This window comes from Lepidochelys olivacea (genome assembly GCF_965140295.1).
Source record: "Lepidochelys olivacea isolate rLepOli2 genome assembly, chromosome: 13".
Classification (NCBI taxonomy): Eukaryota; Metazoa; Chordata; order Testudines; family Cheloniidae; genus Lepidochelys; species Lepidochelys olivacea.
Window position 1 is genome coordinate 26374243 of NC_140423.1, and position 22068 is coordinate 26396310.

At 47.0% G+C, this 22068-nt stretch overlaps 1 protein-coding gene across 1 annotated transcript in view; it reads left to right on the forward strand.

Moving 5' to 3' along the window:
- Positions 1-3754: 3754 nt before the first annotated feature.
- PIGU (phosphatidylinositol glycan anchor biosynthesis class U) overlaps positions 3755-22068 on the forward strand; it is a 43084-nt gene continuing 24770 nt past the window's right edge. The window contains exons 1-8 of the mRNA XM_084645770.1: positions 3755-4595; positions 8188-8252; positions 9622-9681; positions 11074-11136; positions 13080-13189; positions 15298-15398; positions 18098-18195; positions 21208-21362. Coding sequence (XP_084501896.1) covers positions 4466-4595; positions 8188-8252; positions 9622-9681; positions 11074-11136; positions 13080-13189; positions 15298-15398; positions 18098-18195; positions 21208-21362 — 782 coding nt within the window. The 5' untranslated portion in view covers positions 3755-4465. The remainder of the gene's footprint in view (positions 4596-8187; positions 8253-9621; positions 9682-11073; positions 11137-13079; positions 13190-15297; positions 15399-18097; positions 18196-21207; positions 21363-22068) is intronic.

The window sequence follows — 22068 nt, forward strand, 5'->3', positions numbered from 1 at the left end:
AGGAACTCTGGTCTGTTTCAACAGCTGCAGCAAAGGACTTACTTTCCAGACCAGAAAATAACCATTGGGGATGTTGAAATGCCTATAGTTATCCTTGGGGACCCAGCCTACCCCTTAATGCCATGGCTCATAAAGCCATACACAAGCAGCCTGGACAGTAGTCAGGAGCTGTTCAACTATAGGCTGAGCAAGTGCAGAATGGTGGTAGAATGTGCATTTGGGCGTTTAAAAGTGCGCTGGAGCAGTTTACTGAGTCGTTTAGACCTCAGCGAAACCAATATTCCCATTGTTATTACTGCTTGCTGTGCGCTCCACAATATCTGTGACAGTAAGGGGGAAATGTTTATGGCGGGTGGGAGGTTGAGGCAAATCGCCTGGCTGCTGATTATGCGCAGCCTTACACCGGGGCGGTTAGAAGAGTACAGGAGGGTGCGATGCACATCAGAGAAGCTTTGAGAACCAGTTTCAGGAATGGCCAGGCTATGGTGTGAAAGTTCTGTTTGTTTCTCCTTGACGGAAACCCCCCCACACTCCCAGGTTCACTCTACTTTCCTGTAAGCTAAGCGCCCTCCCCTCCCCGCTTCAATCACCGCTTGCAGAGGCAATAAAGTCATTGTTGCTTCACATTCATGCATTCTTTATTTATTCATCACACAAATAGGAGGATAACTGCCAAGGTAGCTCGGGAGGGGTGGTGGAGGAGGGAAGGACAAGGCCACACAGCACTTTAAAACTTATTGAATGCCAGCCTTCTGTTGCTTGGGCAATCCTCTGGGGTGGAGTGGCTGGGTGGCCAGAGGGGGCCCCCCCCCCACTGCATTCTTGGGCATCTGGGTAAGGAGGCTATGGAACTTGGGGAGGAGGGCGGTTGGATACACAGGGGCTGTAGCGGCGGTCTGTGGTCCTGCTGCCCTTCCTGCAGCTCAACGATATGCTGGAGTATATGAGTTTGATCCTCCAGAAGCCTGAGCATTGACTTCTGCCTTCTTTCAGCAAGCTGACGCCACCTACCATCTTCAGCCCGCCACCTCTCCTCGCAGTCATATTGTGTTTTCCTGCACTCTGAGATTGTCTGCCTCCACGTATTTTGCTGTGCTCTGTCAGTGTGGGAGGACAGCATGAGGTCAGAGAATATTTCATCATGAGTGCGGTTTTTTTGCCTTCTAATCTTCGCTAGCCTCTGGGAAGGAGAAACATATGCAGCTGGTGGAGGGAAAAAAAGGGAGAGTGGTAGTTAAAAAGACACATTTTATAGAACAATGGGTACACTTTCATGGTAAACCTTACTGTTAACATTACATAGCACATGTGCTTTCATTACAAGGTTGCATTTTGCCTCTTATTGAGGGTATGCCGGTTTGGTGTGAGAGATCACTCCCGCAGGGCCGGGCAACAGAATTCAGCTTGCAGGCAGCCATGGTAAGCCACAGTCTTTTGGCTTCTTTAACTTTCATAACATGTGGAAATGGTTTCAAACAGCAGCACCCTCATTTCTCATACGAAGTAGCTGTTGGGTTGGCCATTTAAAATGGGTTGGCATTTTAAAAGGAGGGGCTGCGGTTTCCGGGTTAACGTGCAGCAGAAACCCAACTAACCCCCTTCCCCACACCCAATTCTCTTGGATGATGGCTTCACCCCTCCCCCCACCATGTGGCTAACAGTGGGGAAGATTTCTGTTCAGCCACAGGCAAACAGCCCAGCAGGAACGGGCACCTCTGAATGTCTGCTTACTAAAACCACCCTATTTCAACCAGGTGGCCATGAATGATATCACTCTTCTGAGGGTAACACAGAGAGATAAAGAATGGATGTTTTTTGAATGCCAGCAAACACCGGGACCATACGCTGCAATGCTTTGTTCTGCAATTATTCCCGACTACGTGCTACTGGCCTGGCGTGGTAAAGTGTCCTACCGAGGAGGATGGAATAAGACTGCCCTCCCCAGAAACCTTTTGCAAAGGCTTTGGGAGTACATCCAGGAGAGCTTTATGGAGATGACCCTGGAGGATTTCCGCTTCATCCCCAGACACGTTAGCAGACTTTTCCAGTAGCTTTACTGGCCGCAAATGCCAGGGCAAATTAATCATTAAACACGCTTGCTTTTAAACCATGTATAATATTTACAAAGGTACACTCACCAGAGGTCCCTTCTCCGCCTTCAGGGTCCGGGAGCCCGCCTTGGGTGGGTTTGGGGGGTACAGGCTCCAGGTCAGGGTGACAAACAGATCCTGGCTGTTGGGGAAACCGGTTTCTCCGCTTCCTTGCTGTGAGTTATCTTCCTCACCCTCAAAACCCGCTTCCGTGTTGCCTTGGACAGAGTCAAAGCACAGGGTTGGGGTAGTGGTAGCTGCACTCCCTAGAATGGCATGCAGCTCATCATAGAAGCGGCATGTCTGGGGCTCTGAATCGGAGCGGCCATTTGCCTCTCTGGTTTTTTGGTAGGCTTGCCTGAGCTCCTTAATTTTCACGCAGCACTGCTGCGGGTCCCTGTTATAGCCTCTGTCCTTCATGCCACTGGAGATTTTTTCAAATATTTTGGCATTTCGTCTTTTCAAACGGCATTCTGCCAGCACAGATTCGTCTCCCCATACAGTGATCAGATCCCGTATCTCCCGGTCGGACCATGCTGGAGCTCTTCAGCTATTCTGGGACTGCATGGTCACCTGTGCAGGTGAGCTCGCCACTCTGGCCAAACAGGAAATGAGATTCAAAAGTTCGCGGGCCTTTTCCTGTCTACCTGGCCAGCGCATCTGAGTTGAGAGCGCTGTCCAGAGCGGTCACAAGTGAGCACTCTGGGGATAGCTCCCGGAGGCCAATACTGTTGAATTGCATCCAGAGTACCCCAAATTCGACCCAGCAAGGCCGATTTCAGCGCTAATCCCCTCGTCGGCGTGGAGTAAAGAAATCGATTGTAAGAGCCCTTTAAGTCGAAAAAAAGGGCTTCATCGTGTGGACAGGTGCAGTGTTAAATTGAGGTAACGCTGCTAAATTTGACCTAGATTCATAGTGTAGACCAGGCCTTAGGGTTGCCAGGTGTCCAGTTTTTGACCAGAACATCTGGTCGAAAAGGGACCCTGGTGGCCGCTAACCGGCACATTCAAAGTCTGGTCAGAGGCACAGAGGGGCTAAGGCAGGCTCCTTGGATCCGCGCAGTACCCAGAAGCGGCGACATGTCCCTAGGTGTAGGAGCGGTCAGGGGGTTCCTGGTGCTGCCCCCGCCCTGAGAGCCAGCTCCCATTGATCAGGAACCACAGCCAATGGGAGCTGCGGGGGCGCCGCCTGTGGGCCAAGGGCAGGGCGCAGAGCCTCCCTGACAGCCCCTGGGCCTAGGAGCCAGAGGACGTCGCCACTTCCAGGAGCCACCTCAGGTAAGTGCCACCTGGAGCCCGCCCCGCACCACAAACCCCCGCTCGCACTCCAACTCCCTCCTGGAGCCTGCACCCCAACTGCCTACCTGAGACCCCTCCCACACCCAAACTCCCTCCCAGAGCCCGCACCCCAACCACCTGCCCCAGCCTGCAACCCCCTCCTGCATTTGGAACCCCCTCCTGCACTTTGAACCCCTCATCTCTGGCCCCACACCAGAGCCAGCACACCTGCCCCAGCCCTGAGCCCCCTCCTTCGCCCTAAATGTCTCATCCCCCTCCCCACCGCAGAGCCCTCACCCCCCCCATCCCAATCTCCTGCTCCAGCCCAGAGCCCCCTCCTATACCCTGATCCTCTTATTTCTGGTCCTACCCCAGAGCTTGCATCCCCAGCCGGAGCGCTCGTCTCCTCCCGTTCCTCTGCCCCAGCCCCGTGAAAATGAGCAAGCAAGTGAGTGAAGGTAGGGGAAAGTGAGCGACAGAGGGATGGGGCAAGCAGGGGGAGGGACCTTGGAGACGGGACGGGGGCTCAGGGCAGGGGTTGGGGCAATGGTGTTTGGTTTTCTGCAAACAGAAAGTTGGCAACCCTACTGAGAGTGCTTCATCCAGAGAGGGGGAGCAGTGGTTGTGGCCATGGCAGAGGGGAGAGCCACCCACCAGGCTGCTGCAATGAGAAGCCAGGAAGAGGGCTAGAAGAGAGCAGAACCATGGGTAGACCCCTCCATGGATACGAAATGTGTATCTGCATCCGATCTGCAAGCACAGTCCACAGATAGATTTGCAGGGCTCTAACCAGGGGCACTCTCCCTGGAAGCCCCTTGAGGCTGAAGGGCTCCTCTCTGCCCTAAGTGTTGCAACCGCACTCAGCAGGGATTGGAAGCAGCTGGTCTGGGGACCCACCCACTAATTCGCATCCCTCCTAGGCTTGTCCCATTGCACTGCCCGTAGCTTGAGCGATGTCTCGGGAAGCGGAAGGCGACTGAGTAGCAGAGGATCTTGGGAGTTGTAGTCTTTTGTACGAGACTGACCCATAGGCGCCCCGCTCCTTAGCCCAAGCTGGGAACTACAACCCGCGCCGAGGTCGTTGTTCCCCCGCTAAGATGGCAGCTCCCTTGGTGCTGGGGATTGTGGTGGCCGTCACGGTCCGTGCCGTGCTGTATCGCTCCAGCCTGGCCGGGTTCATCTCCGAGCGGGTCGAGGTGGCGTCCCCTTTAAACGCCTGGAAGCGAGGTGAGACCTGCGGGGCAGCAGCCCCCCTCCTCCTCCCGGCCCCGGCGGAGCACCACCCCCCTCCTCCTCCTCCCGGTCCCGAGGGAGCACCGCCCCCCCCGCACCCCTCCTTCCCCCGGCCCCGGGGGAGCACCGCCCCCCCGCCTCCCTCCTTCCCCCGGCCCCGGGGGAGCACCGCCCCGGCCCCCCCCCGCCTCCCTCCTTCCCCCCGCCCCGGGGGAGCACCGCCCCGGCCCCCCCCCGCCCCCCTCCTTCCCCCGGCCCCGGGGGAGCACCGCCCCGGCCCCCCCCCGCCCCCCTCCTTCCCCCGGCCCCGGGGGAGCACCGCCCCGGCCCCCCCCCCGCCCCCTCCTTCCCCCGGCCCCGGGGGAGCACCGCCCCGGCCCCCCCCCGCCTCCTCCTTCCCCCGGCCCCGGGGGAGCACCGCCCCGGCCCCCCCCCTCCTTCCCCCGCCCCCTAGGGAGCACCGCGCCCCCCCGCACCCCTCCTCCCCCCCGGCCCCGGGGGAGCACCGCGCCCCCCCGCACCCCTCCTCCCCCCCGGCCCCGGGGGAGCACCGCGCCCCCCCGCACCCCTCCTCCCCCCCGGCCCCGGGGGAGCACCGCGCCCCCCCGCACCCCTCCTCCCCCCCGGCCCCGGGGGAGCACCGCGCCCCCCCGCACCCCTCCTCCCCCCCGGCCCCGGGGGAGCACCGCGCCCCCCCGCACCCGGCACCGCCCCGGGCTGGATGAATGGGCTGCGAGAGGCTGCCCCGGCCGGAGGCGAGCCCTGCAGGGCCGTGAGCCTCGCTGACAGGAGTGTCGGTTAACACGCGGTCCCGAGCGTGCAGCGCTTTGCAGACAAGCAGCGTGACAGGCCCCTGCCAGCAGGACTTCCTGGGCCGGGGGCGTTGGGGCTAAGCTGCGAGGGGCTAGAGCCCGGCAAGATGCGGCTCTCTCGAGCTGGAAACCGGCGCGTGTGTTTGTCGCTGGGTGCAAACCCTGGGCGTGAGAGTAGAGACGGGATCAAAGTACCCCCTGTAGGCAGGAGGCCGAGGCTCTTTGCAGAAGCCCTTGGACTGGGGCTGGCAGTCCCGGGGGTGGGGGGAGACAAGAAATCTCAGAGTAATTTCACTGTTTCTGGTTCTTCTTATAAAACCCGATTCAGTGGCCAAAAGAGGCTTGATGCCATCTCTTCTTTTCTGGTCTGGAACAGCTTGTGAGCCCCACCCCAGAATAGGCCCCTGTTTAGAGAGTTCTCCTGGAGGTGGGAGACCCTGTTCAAGTCTTTTCTCTCTCTTTGGCTACAGGGAGGGGAGGCAAATTGAACCTGGGTCTCCCACATCCCACTAGGCTTAAAGTGATAAGGTGGGCAGCACCACCACCTCCTGCTATTTTGTGTGGTGCATGATAGGTGCCTAACTCAGGGAAAGCCTATATTACAAAATTAAGTTGATTTAAGTTACATTGATATATGGTCACCGTGGGCTGACAGCCGGAGCCTGGGGTGATGTAAACAACACAGTGTCTACGCTGATGCTGCATCGACCTCACTACGTTGACCTAAGCACTATGCCTCTTGCGGAGGTGGAGTTATTAGGTTGGTGTAGTGGGTGACCCACATCAGTGGGAGCAACGTTGTAGCGTAGACGCTTACAGAGTTGTTGACCTAACTCTACAGCGTCGGCCATGGCTTGTTGTCGGAAGAAACGGCTTAGACACCTAAGCTGCCTGACTCCAGGAGAGAGGTTCCTAGTTGTGGATCACTAGCAGAAAGAGGTAGCTAACTCTGGCTGAGAGAGGAGAGTTTTAGTATATGCCCCTCTTCTTGTCCTCTTCCATTGGCTAGCCAAGGTGGGAAGCCACAAAGCTTGCTGGCTTTTATGGATTGCATTCTATAGGTGCCTGTCTCTTCCCATTCAGAGCCTAGGTGCCTAACTCAGGCTTTGTGGAGACCAATGCTATCCAAAGCTGGTTTAGCACTGGTGTGACTTCCACCAGTTCAGTGGTTTGACTTTCTTTAAAGCATCAGCAGCAATCATGTACAGCTTAATATTATTTTTCTTTAATTTTAAGAGTACAGTAAGTTTAGGCCTTAACAAGTTGTCTTAACTTCATATTTAATTTTAAATTGCTTTATTTTTCAAAGCAAAAATATATTTACTTTTATATAAAAAAGTCAGTTTTTTAATTACTAATTTTTTTTTTCATCCACCATGTCCTGAGCCCAGCATGGAGGTCATTGAGAGCACAGGAGAAACCGTCTCAATTCCAGTGCCCATGTTGCAGCATCCCTGAGCTGCAATTACAAGGAAGGTTGTGCTCAGCTCCATGCTGGAGCATGCTCAGTGCAGATGGAGTCTTTGAGAAATTTAACTGTGAAGCTCTAGCAAGTCCTTACTGAACATGTGTGATCTATGATCTTTCAAAGGCTTATAACTTGGCCAAACTTTCACTGGTTCAACAAAAGACACATCCCTGACACTAAGGCTCTGCTGCCAAATTTCAAGACCGTGCACTAAAGCATGGGGATAAGAACAGCCACACTGAGTCAGACCAGTGATCCATCTAGCCCAGTATCCTGTCTTCTAAAAGTGGCCAGTGCCAGACGCTTTAGAGAGAATGAACAGAATAGGGCCATTTTGAGTGATTCCTTCCCCTCTCATCCAGTCCCAGCTTCTGCAAGTTGGAGGTGTAGGGACACCCGGAAAATGGAATTTCATCCTTGATTATCTTTGCTAATAGCCATTGATAAGAACACAGAGTTTCTCAAAGAAAAGGTCGCCAGAATTTTTTAATGTGGGCAAAACTACATATTTTTTTCAGAAGCCCCATTCTTGGAAACAGCTGAACCATTTTAGCTGAAATTTCCTTAAAACATTCAGCCTGAGGTATGCACCTATTAAGGAAAATTTCAGCCTGAATGCTTGAAGTTTGTCCGAATTGTAAGCAACTGGAAACGGTCTTATAATTGGAAGTGGTGGGCAGCCTTAAAAATAGGCAGTGCTACCAGCCCAACCTATAATAATTATTAATATAATATTTTTTTGTATTGTGTGCATCTGGTTCAGGACTGTAAAAGTGACTTTCAAGGCTGTCCCATGTCTCTCTAGCCAAACACAGTAGTTCCATTCAAAATGTAGTTTCCCTTCAAGATGTGCAACTTACTAATGGCTTGATGCCTGCTTAGGGAATGGAAGCTTTTATCAGCATGGACGAGGTATTAGTTTTGTGGGTGTGGCTGTTATTTCAGAAATGTAATGTGAGAAAATCAGAGACAGTAGCATGCCTTATCAATCAGACACATGAGAATTCTGTGTACAGTTAATTGAAAAACATTCCAACTGTAATATTTTTAACTGCCTGAAACAAATCATTACATCATAGCAGGTGGTGTCAGTTTTGACAAATTTGCATGGTAGAAATAAACCAGAAAACACCTAATTCTAGTTGCTCTGTCAGTTTTGTATGATTTTGTGTGATCTGTTCAGACAGAGATTCATTTTGAAATTCTTATGATCACAGATATTTTAAAAGCTATAATTCTGCCATTTGTGAGATTTGCTATATCTCCAGTCCACAGAATCCTAACGTGGATATCTTGTGTGTTTCAGTTGTTGAAGGGCTAGCTTTGCTGGATTTGGGTGTCTCACCCTATTCTGGAGATGTCTTCCATGAAGTAAGTGAACGTGTTTCATTTTTCTAGGATAATAATTCATATTATTTTATCTTATATACGTACACAGTGCCTTTAAATGTCCAGCTATGTGTGTGTGTGTGTACTACTGTGTGAATTTCAAAAAATAAATAACTTGATTTATAAACTTCAGAATCATGTAGTTGTCTGTGTAACAAATATATGCATTGAGTAGCCCTGCTACAAAGTACCGTTCATGACAGCACAGCTGGCTGCTGCAAAATTGATTGACATTGTAACTGGTGATTATTACTGCATATGCAAAATTAAGACCAGGGGACTTCATTAGCTGCAAATATTCTGTTCACATGCAAATTTTCCTAGTAGAAAAGAGATCATAGAAATGCAGATATCGGTGTTATTGGCAGTCTGAACAGAATTGTTTTGGACAGAATTATTTTCATTTTCTAAACGTAATGCACTAGTGTATCAAGATAAGAAACAAACATCAGGTTATGACTCAATTCACAGGCGTCATCAACATATCGGTGTTGGGTTATCTGTGATCATGCATGTGCTGTGTGTCATCCAGGCTAGCACTAGTAACACTGGTACGGTTATTGGGTGGTGTGCTCCTGCATGTCCCTCCTATATTTTGCAGTAATATCAATGCCACCTTTGACATCCTGGTGCTCTTCCTGCTCCTCCATGTGAGGGCCTTTATCCTTCAAGCACTTATGCATCTGAGAAAATTTGTTCACATGGGTAGTTGTATGTGGACATTGCAGCTGGGAGGTATGATTCCTAGCATGGGCAGACAGACTCACGCTAGCTCAGCTTGAGCTAACATGCTAAACATAGCATTGTAGATGTTGTGGCATGGGCAGCGGCTTGAGCTAGCTGCTTGAACTTGGACCAGTGGATTGGGTGGGCTTGGATGCGGGCAGCTAGTCTGAGCTGCCACCTACGCAACAACATCCACGCTGCTATTTTTAGCATGCTAGCTCAGGGTGAGCTAGCGCAAGTCTGTCTACCCATGCTGGGAATCACAGATCCCAGCTGCAGTGTATATACGCCAGCAAAGCTCATATGCATAAAAGTGTAAATGCTTGCAAGATCAAGGCTATGGTCAGCTGGAGGAGAAGGGTTCAGAAATAAACCTGTGGTGCCAGCATCAGTGTAGTGACACCCTATAAACTGATTAATTCATTGCCTTCTTGGGGCAAACATTTTCTTTCCTTTTTAATGGCCTGATTTTGTGAATGCTACTGAGTATAGCTCTTAATGTTGTGAATAGTCTCAGTGAAGTAATTCATACTTCTCATGGTACTAAGAGTTTGCAGGCTTGGGGCCTGAGTTTGTAGGGGATTGATAAAATTTGACTGTGTCTTTCTCTTTCACTCTCTCTTAGACCCCGTTAATAATATACTTGTTTCATTTCCTGATTGAATATTCTGAATTGGTGTTCATGGTAAGTGTTGCTTCAATCTTATTTTAAAAAACAAAATAACCTGTTCCAGGAATGCCCTTCTTTTTAAAAGCAAAAATATATTTAATTTTTTAAAATTATTGATTTTTATCCACCAAATCCTAGCCCAGCTGAGGGATCATTGAGATCAGTGAAGTGTTGAGAGTGCGCAGTTCCCACAGCTTCCACCATTCACGTCAGTGAGAATTAAGGGCAATCAGCAGCTATGTGGATTAGGCCCCTAATGAGCCCAAGAGCTATTTAGAAAGAAAGACATGTCTATACATAAGCATGCTCAGTTTGCACCTCCCTCTCCCTCCAAATACTAATCTTCATTAGAACTTCCTGCCTGGATAAATGTCATCAAGGGGAAAAACAGGGACTTGACACAAACCCCTAACGCTGACCTGAAAAGGTAGGGGAGGGAGAGTTTTGTGCCCTATAGCAGTGGTTTTCAACATTTTTTTCATTTGCAGATCCCTAAAAAAATTTCAAATGGAGGTTTGGATCCCTTTGGAAATTTTAGATATGGTCTGCAGACTCCCAGGTTGAAAACCACTGTCCTAAATAAATAGGGTACAAACTCTGGTTTTCCACTGCAAGTGACTTTTAATGAAGTATGTAGAGATTATACTTTCAAATTGTGAGCTTCTTATAGAAATCAATGGCAATGCTCTGGGGAGTTTAGTGGGAGTAGGAGCAGGTTCTGTCTGAGCACATTAGAGTTAAAAACACTCATGTGTAACGGTAAATTATTTTGTCTATTCCATAATATAAATAAACAAAAATCACCCAGCTAATTGCATCTATTCTCTGCAGCTCTGATGACAAAGGCAATCTAACACCTCTCACAAGGGCTAAAAATTGATTATAACACATGTATGGCAACCATTTCAAATTATTTGCTATGAGCCCTAGACAATTGATACTGTTATCTGGTGAGCAGTGGGTCAATTCAGGAGGCTGCTCTTCTGGTTCATTGGTGAATGTGTTCTTAGCCATATGTGCAGTGTCTAACATGCTGTCTCTGCTGTGGCTAGATCAGTGGTTCTGTAACTCTCTTATCTTTTGGGCCACTTGATGAGAGACCTCCTATTTTGTGAACAATTTCTCCTCTTCCGGTCCCCCACTTCTTGCTTCTCAAAATATTCACTTCTCTGTACCCACCAGGAAGGGCTTAAAGAAACACTGCTACTTCATTGGCCATAGCTTAAGACCCGCAGGGCTAGAATCTGCAGAGATGTTTCCATCTCACACCCTGAACTATTACCAATAGTAACTATGGTGAATGTTCAATTCAGAGTATTGGTGCAATATGGCATGTGGTGGTTGCATTTGCTACTGTTTTCCTTGTTTGAGTGACCAGTCAGTCTTTGCTTGCTTTCCTTTCTTTAGATAACTGATGTGCTAACTGCTGTTGCCCTCTACTTGGCCGTCCAGGACTTCAACAGAGTTGTGGTAAGCAGACTTGCAGAATCTGCCGATCTCTGTTCTCTTGACCAGTGCAAGTGTATTTCATTAAATGAAAATGTGAAGCAAGTCCAGGTCTACTCAGACAATGCGCTTATCAATATCTACTGATTAGCAATAGCTACGAAATCAGCAAAAAGGTCAGCAAACATGGATGCAGAATGTGGATGAGTCACCATTGACCCTGTTAACTTCTGCTGTTACATGTGTTTCACGGGGGTGGCTTCTAAGCATGATGTAGGTATTGTGGTGTTACTCAAGTTAACGTAATGGCTGTGCACTCATAGTTTTAATGACTATCTCTCACATGCATACCTCCTTTCATCTGAAAGGATCTTCAAGCATTTGAGAAACTGATATTGAAAGTATACCTTGGGATTAGGTCAACCATAAGTGAAATGCAGCCTCTTCTGGGGTGAAACATGGTAGCTGGTTGACCATACACAGTGATGGGATACAACAGTTTAAGACCGGAATTGAGGACTCCTTTTCAGTTGTAGTGAGAATTTTAGGTGTGCAAAACTAATTACTGCTGTAGGGATTTGGCAGGACAGTGGAGCTCTCAGTCTTAGGCCTGTTCCCACTACAGCTTTTAACCAGTTACTCACATGGTTGGCTTTGTCTCCACACGCAGCATGGTTAATTTACAGACCAAAAAGTACCTAACAGTAACTATAAGATTTATTAGCTGTAAAGAAGGTTGTAGTTTGAGTTCACATAATCCAGAATGGTGGAGGACCGATAATTCTGCTGCACTGGGCAAGAAATCTGACACCGGAGTGATTTAATCCCTATCGTTCCCTTCAAAATATTAATATATGGAATTTGAAGCTAGTGGCTCTCCCTGAGGAAGGAGTGCTTTCTTTCATAAATAATTTAATTGAGGCAATCTTTGCAAATAGGAGACTCTGTGTCTGTAACGGCAGTACAGTGTTCCCTAGTATCATGCTGGGACATTGATTCATTACCAATTTAAAGGAAGGGTATTACCATTTTCTGCGGCACCTATGTGTTCATTGGAGGTCTCTCATCTAAGCAGGGACCTGGCCTAACCTTGCTTAGCTTGGGAGAGCTGAAGAAATAATAGCACAAGGTGATATGGTTCCTGGTGTCTAAAAATCCTTACCAGTACAGCAGTTCTTCAGACTCTCTGTGGGAAGTTTCAGTAGATTTACAGATCACCTTCTTCACTTCTCTGGAGAACATATATTTTTAGTGGGGGAGATATGAAATATATTTTGGGTGCCCAGAGGAGATCTCTGACAGATGCTCTGAAGCAACGGGCATACACAGAGATGCACAATCCTGAGTGTAGCGTAGTGAATGGCTTTGTTTGTGTAGAACTTAGATGTTACATTGGGGGGTTTGTAAAGTTCACCATTCTTTGGTGACAATGCAGGCTTTAGAGAGTGCACGAAAGCTGCCATGTTGCATTTGAAAACACACTGTGCATTCAAAATGTACATCGAAATGACTCTTAATAACTGATTCAATAACTCCCTCGTTGCACACGCAAATCGAGCAAATATCACTATTACCGTTACTTAGGGCAACAAAATAAACTAAACTGGAAGCTATTTTGGAACTATGAGCTGAAAAAGCATTAGGAAATTGTCCAGGAAGTGCAAACACTTTGTTTTTATTCGAGCTCCTATATCTCCCCAGTACCTCTTCTGATTTCCCTGACTTGACAGAAAAATCCAAGTCTGGCATTCAATCATGTCTCTGCAATTTCAAGCAGAATGGTTTGGGTCAGGCAAAGTCAGTAGGGAGGGGAGTCAAAATTGGGCTTGTTAAGCATACCTTTGTCCTAAGTATCAGGTGACTAGCATCTCTATATAGACATCATGGTGATGGACATGGTTGAAGACCCTAGATAGATACAGTGTATTTCCATGTCTGACAGCTTTCGGTCTCTCTCTCTTGTTCAGTTTAAAAAACAGAAACTTCTAATAGAACTGGATCGGTATGCATCAGATGTGGCTGAACTCATCCGGACCCCGATGGAAATGCACTACATCCCCCTCAAGGTAGCACTGTTGTAAGTATTGCTTCTTGTAAGCAGATGCAAGAAACTTAGATTCCAAATCATCCCATGTTTTAATTTTTCTGTGTAGGGGTTTCAGCATTTTAGTTAAGTATTCTCTTTAGTTGCTTTCTCTTTCTAGGTACACAGAAAAAATGTGCCAAGCACTGTGTCTCCATAGTCGAGCAACAGACCGCTAATGCTTCTCCAAATTTGTTTCACATAGTAAAATACATTTTTTTTCAACCCCTTTCTTTTGGGGTTGACAATGTACAGTCTCTAATATGGAGAGATTGTAGTGTCTCTGTTGTTTAGGTTTGTGTTAAAAGCCCAATTTTTCCCATCTTCTAACTTCTTCAAAACTAAACCAGTGCATCCAAAATGTCTGTTGTGTTCCCCTTCCAGAAGAGAGCTCTTTTTTTTTTTTTTTTTTTTTTTTTTTTTTTTGGTGAAAGTTTAGGGGTAATTGGGCAAGGTATTCCCAGGACATGACTATTTTGAAAACCCAGAAATTATTTTTAAGGGTCTGGGGTACTCGGTTTTCACCTAGTCATCTTTAATAACATTCCTCTGAGACATTATAAAAAACCCCATTATTCAGACCACATGCTCTAAGTTTTTGGAGTAAGTAAAGCTCTAATTAAAACACAGTATAGGAGACAGGTACTTAAAATGAAAAGAAACAAATCTATCTTTCTTGATCTGAATAAATCAGATAAACCTGGAGTCTGGAATTAATCAAAAGGGATCTGCCTCTTGGCTTTCCCTTACCATTGATGTCCTTTGATCAGAAGAAGGTTTTTCATAAAAGAAACATTAATGATTCTTTCCTGTCCTGATATGAATTGTATAGGTTAGTAAACCACCAACTCCCCCAGGGTGAGAAAGCTGAAACTTTCCTCTTTTTTTTCTTAACAAGGTAGACTATTTCTCCTTTTTATTACACTTGGTGCACAATATCACAAAGGAATACTGGAACTGCATCTTAGCATAACCTGCTGCATGTAATATCTCTCTGGTATTTGAAGTAGCCATTAATTTCAGGCCTATGAAAAGGCCAACCTTGGACTGTGAGAACCCAGTAGTATGATAAATATTCATAGGAGAGAACAGCTGGCAAATCATAATCCCCTCTCCTGTCTCCAAGGACTGACTTGTTACAATGGAGGTTGGTTGATCTGCTGTCTTGTTTATTGAATCAATAAACTATCAGAGCGTTTCTTTGCTCCTTGGAGCCCAGATAAATTAGACCGCTGCATCATTCATTTCAAATTTTCAGAGAGGAGCTGGTATCTTTAAAATATGGTTGCATTCTGAAGAGTGACTCTCAAAGAGCATTGTGGGGTTCTGTGTTTGCTATCTCTCAGTGATTACAGCTCAGATGTGCTCAGTTTACAAGTAAAAATTTTAAACTGCTAGCCCTGCAGAGTTACCCTGGGATCTGAGCATCAGCCTGGGTTCTCTGCTTCTTGCACATCCCACCTGCAATAAAGGTTTGTCAGACCAAATTAGGCCCTGCTGGGCACCTATGCAGTCACATTGCCTTCAGTGGGGTTGCACAGGTGTAACGGACTTGGACATAGGAAACAGTTCTGTTTATGCACAAGAAGGAATAGAATCCATCTTGCTGTCTGTTTAGCCATGTTGGCTCCTCAGGGCTAACAGGAGTAAAAAATGCAGCAGGAACTTATTTCAGTCACTAAAGTCAGCATATGTGACTTCGAATACAAAGGGGGAGCAGACCAGCTGAGTAACGAGGGCCATTTTTATTTGATCACGTTTCAGAACAGAATTGCATTTTAAATGAGCTCTTTTCCTTCTGTCATCTCCTGCTTCCCACTCTGCTCTCCCACAATCATCCCATCCTTAGCCATGACATGAAGTCCTGTTTACATACAAGTGCAGCATCTGATTTTGCACCATTTGAAAGGCATCAATTCAGCTGCATCCCTTTGAGGTTGAGAGGAAACCATACAATGTAAACGTTTTAAATAGTCAAAAAGAAACAGCACATCGTTTCCATTTTCCTTTGATATTTCTCCCTTTGCTTTGGTATTTTTCTTTCTTTTTTTTTTTTTTTTGTTTAATGGCATGAGTGTAATTGAGTTTTTATTCTTTTTCAGTTATCTCTTAAATCCGTACACAGTGATGTCTTGTGTTGCAAAGTCCACCTGTGCCATCAACAATACTGTCATTGCATTCTTCATTTTGGCTACAATAAAAGGTAATGCACTGGGACAATCTTGCCCCGGCTCACATCTTTCTATAAATATTTGAACTGTGAGCTATTGGAAATGCAGTTAATACTAGACACATCACAGACTGGGTCAAGGCAATGTCAAAGGTCTGCTTTGAATCACTGAAGCAAAAGGCAAATGCATAGTTAAGTACAAGGTCTGTCATCCCAATATGTGTAAAAGTCTCTGGTCTTGTGAGGTGTGTCTACACTACACGCTCAGCTCAGGCTCGGACTCACGTTTGAGCTGAAGCCATCCTTCCATCCACACAGACACACACAGTCTGAATCGGGTCAGCAAGGACTTGGGACCCTGGGTCCTAACACCCTGGTAGGTGTGGGAGGGTCAGAGTCCGAGTCCTGCAGTGACTCGAGTCCAACCCCTGTCATTTTGCAGTGTGGACACAGCTCAAGCCACAGTCCCCAGTCAAAAGGTCTGCATGGTGCACTGTGGACCCATTGGAACAGCTATTAGATTCAAGTCCAGCAATTGCAGTTATTTACAATCAGTGTGGCCGCTCGAGCGCAGCCTGGGAAATGAGTCCACAAGCCTGGATCTCAGTGACACAAGTTCACAATGCAGTGAAGATGTTCCCTAAATATTGATTGATTCTTATGGATGGTGCCCTCTCTTGGACAACTTCGATTATTTTTCTATTTAGAAACCAGTCTGCCTCTGTCTTTTATATTTTGGGGAGGAGGTGGGGCACTGTTACTTCCTTTTTTTTTCTTCTTCTTCTTCTTAAGGATATTTGCATGAGAGTTCACCTGTTTCTATTGTTTAACTCTCACCTGCAATCATAACCTTGTTTGATATCGGCAAATTGTGGTGTTACAGACATCTGTAGCTTCAGAGGAGAGAGAAGCAGCAGGAGCAGATGAACTCTAAGGTAGCTGCCAGCCTAGTGTAATCTATTCTATATCTTCTACTATTTAAAAAAATTAGGGACACTGGCATAATGTTCCTTTAATCTCATAGTTAAAGCTAAATTTCTCTTTCTAGTCTAAGTCAGCATCAGCAGAGCATCTGGGCGGCTCTGTAATATTCGCATAAGAAGATAGGGATTTCTCTAGTGGCCCAGACCAGTGGTCAGTCTATTCTGTTATCTTGTGTCCAATAGTGGCCAGTACCAGATGCCTCAGAGGAAGAAGGGACAAACTTCAGAATAAACAATTACAAGCTAATATACCTGTAAGGGAAGGTTCTTCCTACACCCCTATTTGGTTAGTGGTTGGACTATGCCATTGAAGCAGGAGCGTTTATATTTGAAACTACATTTGCAAAAATAAGTGACAAGATCCACTTTGGTGTATTGCTCTATAATTGTTCACCTACTTATTGATACACAAAGTCGAATAATTCCCAGTGAGCTGCTCTATAGCAGTGTTTCCCAACGACTGGTCCATGAACTGATGCCAGTCCTTCAGAGCTCCCTGACATATTTTAGAAAGACAACAAGCCAGTCCCCAGTATCAAAAGGTTAAGAAACACTGCTCTGTAGTAATTGTCCCATGTGCTTGTTTCCTGAATCAGTATGTGGCAACCTCTAGTGTTGAAAGTGTGTTCAGGGGGAGACTCAGATTATGGGTAAAAGATTTTCTTGGAAGTTTTTGATATAACAATAGATTTCTGCATAGCAAGCCTTTGCACATAGATATCTCTAATCTAATACTCGCTGAAGCAGAGGACATGTAGGTTTCTGTCTAGGAGAATGTAGTTGTGAAAGGGAGAGGATTCTTCATTTTAGAAATCCCAGTGAAGGGTCTGTGCTGCTCATTCTCTTAAAGAGGATGGAAGTGAAGGAGAGAAGCTTATTTCTGTTTGTGATGCGGAGTGAACTAGTGTGATAGACTAGTTAGCCCTTTGGACTGAGCCACGACTCCTGCTTTCCAGTCCTTTCTTTGCCACTAACTTTGAACAAATTAATTAGGCCAAAATGTTCAGAAGTAGCTCCTGGTCAGGGGTGCTTTCTTTTATTGGTGTCCAACTGGAGATGCCTTGGGCCTGATCTGAGCACCCACAATTTCAGTTGAAGTTGATGAGCAGTGCAGGTACTCAGCAGTTAGCTCAGCCCAAAGGTGTCTGAAATTGGGCAACCAAAAATGTAGGCATTCAAAATTAGAGGTCACTTTTTAACATTTTTAATTCAGCTCTGTGCCTAAATTTCCACATCTGTAAAATAGGGCTAATGCTACTTCCCTACCCTGACTTGTGAGGCTCAAGTAATGTTCGCAGAGCACTCTGAGACATTCCAGTGAAAACGGGCTCTCAAGTGCACAGTGTTAGTAGAACAGCTGCTTCATGCAGAAATGACTCCAGACTACACATTCTCCCACATAAATAGTGACTGACCTCTATGTATGAGACTTGGGTTATATGAATCTCTCTAGGTAGATTATAGGGATATAAACCACTTGCATCAATTATTGTTTCGTGCTATTGGCTGTTTGTCAGAGCCATTCTTCTTGTCTCAATGTCCCTGTAATATAGAGAGGGACAAGCTCCAGAACATGCTGAAATAGTTATTTTTACCCCTTCTAATTGGTTGTGATGTTCCGATGATCACAGCTGGTACTGTGCAGTACTTCCTCCAATTTGAGCAGTGACTCGATATTTAAAGGACTCTTTGAATATGACCCTCTTTATGATCATGGTTTGTTAACTGAGGTTTGTTTCTTCCCTGCAGGTAGTAACCTCCTCAGTGCTATATTCCTGGCTTTAGCAACATATCAGTCATTGTATCCTCTCACCTTGTTTGCACCAGCATTGCTGTATCTTCTACAGGTAAATAGTCTCTTAAGAGTAACTGTATTGGCTGTAACCTCTGACATCCTATGCAGGGCCAATTCCTATCAGCCAGCAATGGTGGTCCTGTGTCTAGGTGGTGGGAGGAGATGGTTGCTGTGAGATTCAGTGGCCAGTTCTCAAAATCTGGAAGGAAAAAAAAAATCTCATCCTTCCCCAGGCCAGTGGAGGTTTAACATCTTGCAGGAGTCACATGGATAGGAGGAGGAAAGCAGAAACTCATTTACTCCCTGCCTGCAAATTTGCAGGCAGTTCTCCTTACTGAAACACAAAGCTGTGTTTGGTGTTACGTGACCACCAAAGAGAATTTTGGAGCAGCAGAGTTTCTTCTATAGTGACTCCGCCTCAGTGCCATGAGGTATAGTGACAGTCCTTTTGCCTGAATTATCCAGGCCCAACAATGCACTGCAAAAGGCAGTGATAATGTCTAACTTGCCCCACAGTGCCAGGCATACACTTGCGGTACTTGCAAACATCTGCTTTCCCCAGCCTCATTCCTCCTCCATTAACAGAATGTTGATCAGATTGCACCAGGGATTCTGAAGAAGATGGTATCCTTAATTATTCATGGATGCCCAAAGTACTGCAAGACGAACACTGAGCCGCAAAGCAGATTAATTCATCAATAGGCCAAGAGCCACCTTCCCAAGACTGGAAAGGGGTATTAAAGCGAAGGCAACTCTTTGGTAATGATGTAAAAGAAAATGCATGCTGATAGCTACTGCAGAGAGCACGAAGCTGTGGAATAGAGAGGATGATGTAAAGAGACTATTCATGTTCACTGGAAGAAATGATAATTCACTGGAAATGGGTGTCTCCCTACTAATCTAATCTGTTTCTCTAGGTCAGGGGCAGGCAAACTTTTTGGCCTTACGGCCGCATCAGGTTTTGGAAATTGTATGGAGGGCTGGTCCGCAAACAGCCAGGCGTGGCCTGGCCCCCCCTCCCCCTCCCGAGACTCCTGCCCCATCCACACACACACACCCCACCCGCTCCCTGTCCCCTGACTGCCCCCACCCTTGACTGCCCCATGCCTCCCCATCCAACCCCTCCTCTCATTCCTGACTGCCACCCCCCCCCCGGAACCCCTGACCCATCCACACACACACACCCCACCCGCTCCCTGTCCCCTGACTGCCCCCACTGCCCCATCCAACCCCTCCTCTCATTCCTGACTGCCCCCATTCAACTCCCCTGTTCCCTGACCGCCCCAACCCCATCCACACCCATGCCCCCTGACCACCCCCCCGAACTCCCCTGCCCTCTATTCAACCCCCCCGCCCCCTTACCGCGCTGCCTGGAGCACCGGTGGCTGGTGGCGCAGCTGCACCAGGACAGGCAGCAGCCAGCCACGCACGGCGCAGCACGGAGCACCGGCTCAGGCCATGGCTCTGCAGCTGCGCTGTCCCAGGAGCTCACAGCCCCGCCGCCCAGAGCATCGCGCCGGCGGCGCAGTGAGCTGAGGCTGCGCGGGGTGGGGCGGGGCTAGTCTCCCAGGCCAGGAGCTCAGGGGCCGGGCAGGAGGGTCCTGCGGGCCACAGTTTGCCCACCTCTGCTCTAGGTGCTCCTACCGTACCCATCACCATGGTATTCAGTATCTCCCTTTCCTTTCCCTGTGTCTGGGGTTTCAGGTGGCTTTATACCTGTCTTAAGTCTTCTGCTGATGTTGTGAGAGGTGACTTGACCAAGAGCCTAAATCATAAAGGGCCATATGGAAACTGATCAGTTGCTCATTTCATCTAGCTGGGAAAGCAAGGGGATGCTCCAAGGAAAGGCTTTGGATGCTAGTGAAAGGACTCTTACCCAGCATCTGTACAGAGATTTATCAGTAGTGTCTGAAAAAATCTTGCCAGGTCCCAGATGACTGTCCGTCATACTTTTCTACTGACATGACTCCCTCTGTGATTTTACAGTGGATGTTCATTACAGATTTCCCTGAAGCCCATTTTCAATTTCTTTAACTCTGAAAGAAAATGGAGAAGAGTCACTTACAGACTCTTCCTCCTTCCCCCGTGTAAATGTCTTTCAGTTTTCTCCAAAACATCCAGAAAATTTCATTGTTGTTTTAAATCTTTGCTGTAATGGAGCATCTACAAAGTCAAAACTATTTGTTAAATCTGAAAAGAGACCCTGCTGTTCTTTGGGGAGCTGTGAGTTCCCTGCATATGGTCCCAGTTATGCACTTCTCTTTATTTTAAGCAAAACATCTGCATGGCAGTGGCAGAGCATAAGCGTAGTGTTTCCAGAGATGGTTACCTGGGATGATACGCGAACATCTAATGACTTTGGGTTTATAAGGGGACTTTCAAAAGCATTCAGAGCTGCCAAAGGATGTTCTGTTTATCAGGATTTCTTGTTGAACTTTACAAACCTCACAAGGGAGGCAGTGCAGAATTAAATGGGTGCTCTCCTGCACTTTCTGTCTATCCTGCCAAGAAGTCTGTGTAAATTGGCTTGAGATGTTCCGGAAAGTTTTCTGATGTTAAATCTGCCATGGTTCAGAGGAACAGAGCACCCTTCCATCAGAGCCCTTTACAGCCATGAGTCAGAATAGCCTCTCAGGACCCTGGCAAGGCATGTACAGTACAAATGTGGGTGCCAAATGGCAAAGCAGCTTCACTGATTTAGAGCTGCTGAATTCTGGTAGAGCTTCTGTCAGAGGTGACCCAGATTTCCAAACCTGGCGTGCCTGCTTGGCTGCAGAGTTACCAAAATTCTGCACATACATCAGGGAATCACACACACCACATGGTCCCTTATGGTTACTTGAATGCGAAATTACCTGACTTTTCAGGCACAGTTCTGAAAGTACTAGGCAGAGTGTGTGATTTGATTGGCCAAGGCAGAGCACACTGGAGCAGAGTGTGCTGAATGCTGCTACTCCCATTGTAGCAGGGCCAGTATTTGCTGCTTTCTGTCAGCAGGGCAGGTCTTGTTAATAGAAAGCCACAGGATGTCCTCTTATTTTCCTTGTTTGTGTTTTGTTTCCAGAGTCAGTTCATACCAGTGAAACTGAAAAGCAAAGGCTTCTGGTTGTACACCACGCAATATGCAGCGCTGTATCTCTGTAGCTTGGTGGTGATTGTCTGCCTCTCGTTCTTCCTCCTCAACTCCTGGGACTTTATCCCATCTGTGTATGGTTTCATGTAAGTAGTTGTAATTTGTTTTCTGGGAATGCCCATATTATGATAGGCATTATTCATGCATACCAGAGACCCATTCCCTGTCCCAAAGAGTTTTCAGTCTCAGGAAAAATGTACCAGCAATGCAGGGGAAACAAACCCACACACTAAGAACAAAAATATATAACCCAAGTTCCATTAAACCATCACAGCAAGAACTAAAGCAGTGGCACTTAACGAGGGGTACGTGTACCCCTGAGTGTGCAGCGGTCTTCCAAGGGGACGTCAACTCATCTAGATATTTGCCTAATTTTACAACAGGCTACATAAAAAGCCCTAGCAAAGTCAGTTCAAACTAAAATTTCATACAGACAGTGACTTGTTTATACTGCTCTATGTACTATACACTGAAATATAAGTACAATATTTATATTCCAGTTGATTTATTTTATCATTATATGGTAAAAATGAGAGTAAACAATTTTTCAGTAACCGTGTGCTGTGACACTTCTGTATTTTGTTGTCTGATTTTGTAAGCAAGTAGTTTTTAAGTGAGGTGAAACTTGGGGTACACAAGACAAATCAGACTCCTGCAAGGGGTACAGTCGTCTGGAAAGGTTGAGAGCCACTGAACTAGAGAAGACTAACTAGGTGGAGAGAAGGTACTGAGTTTCTTCAGTCTCCCTTTAATTAACTAGAAGTTTCTTGGCATGTGCTTTGGATTAGCCAA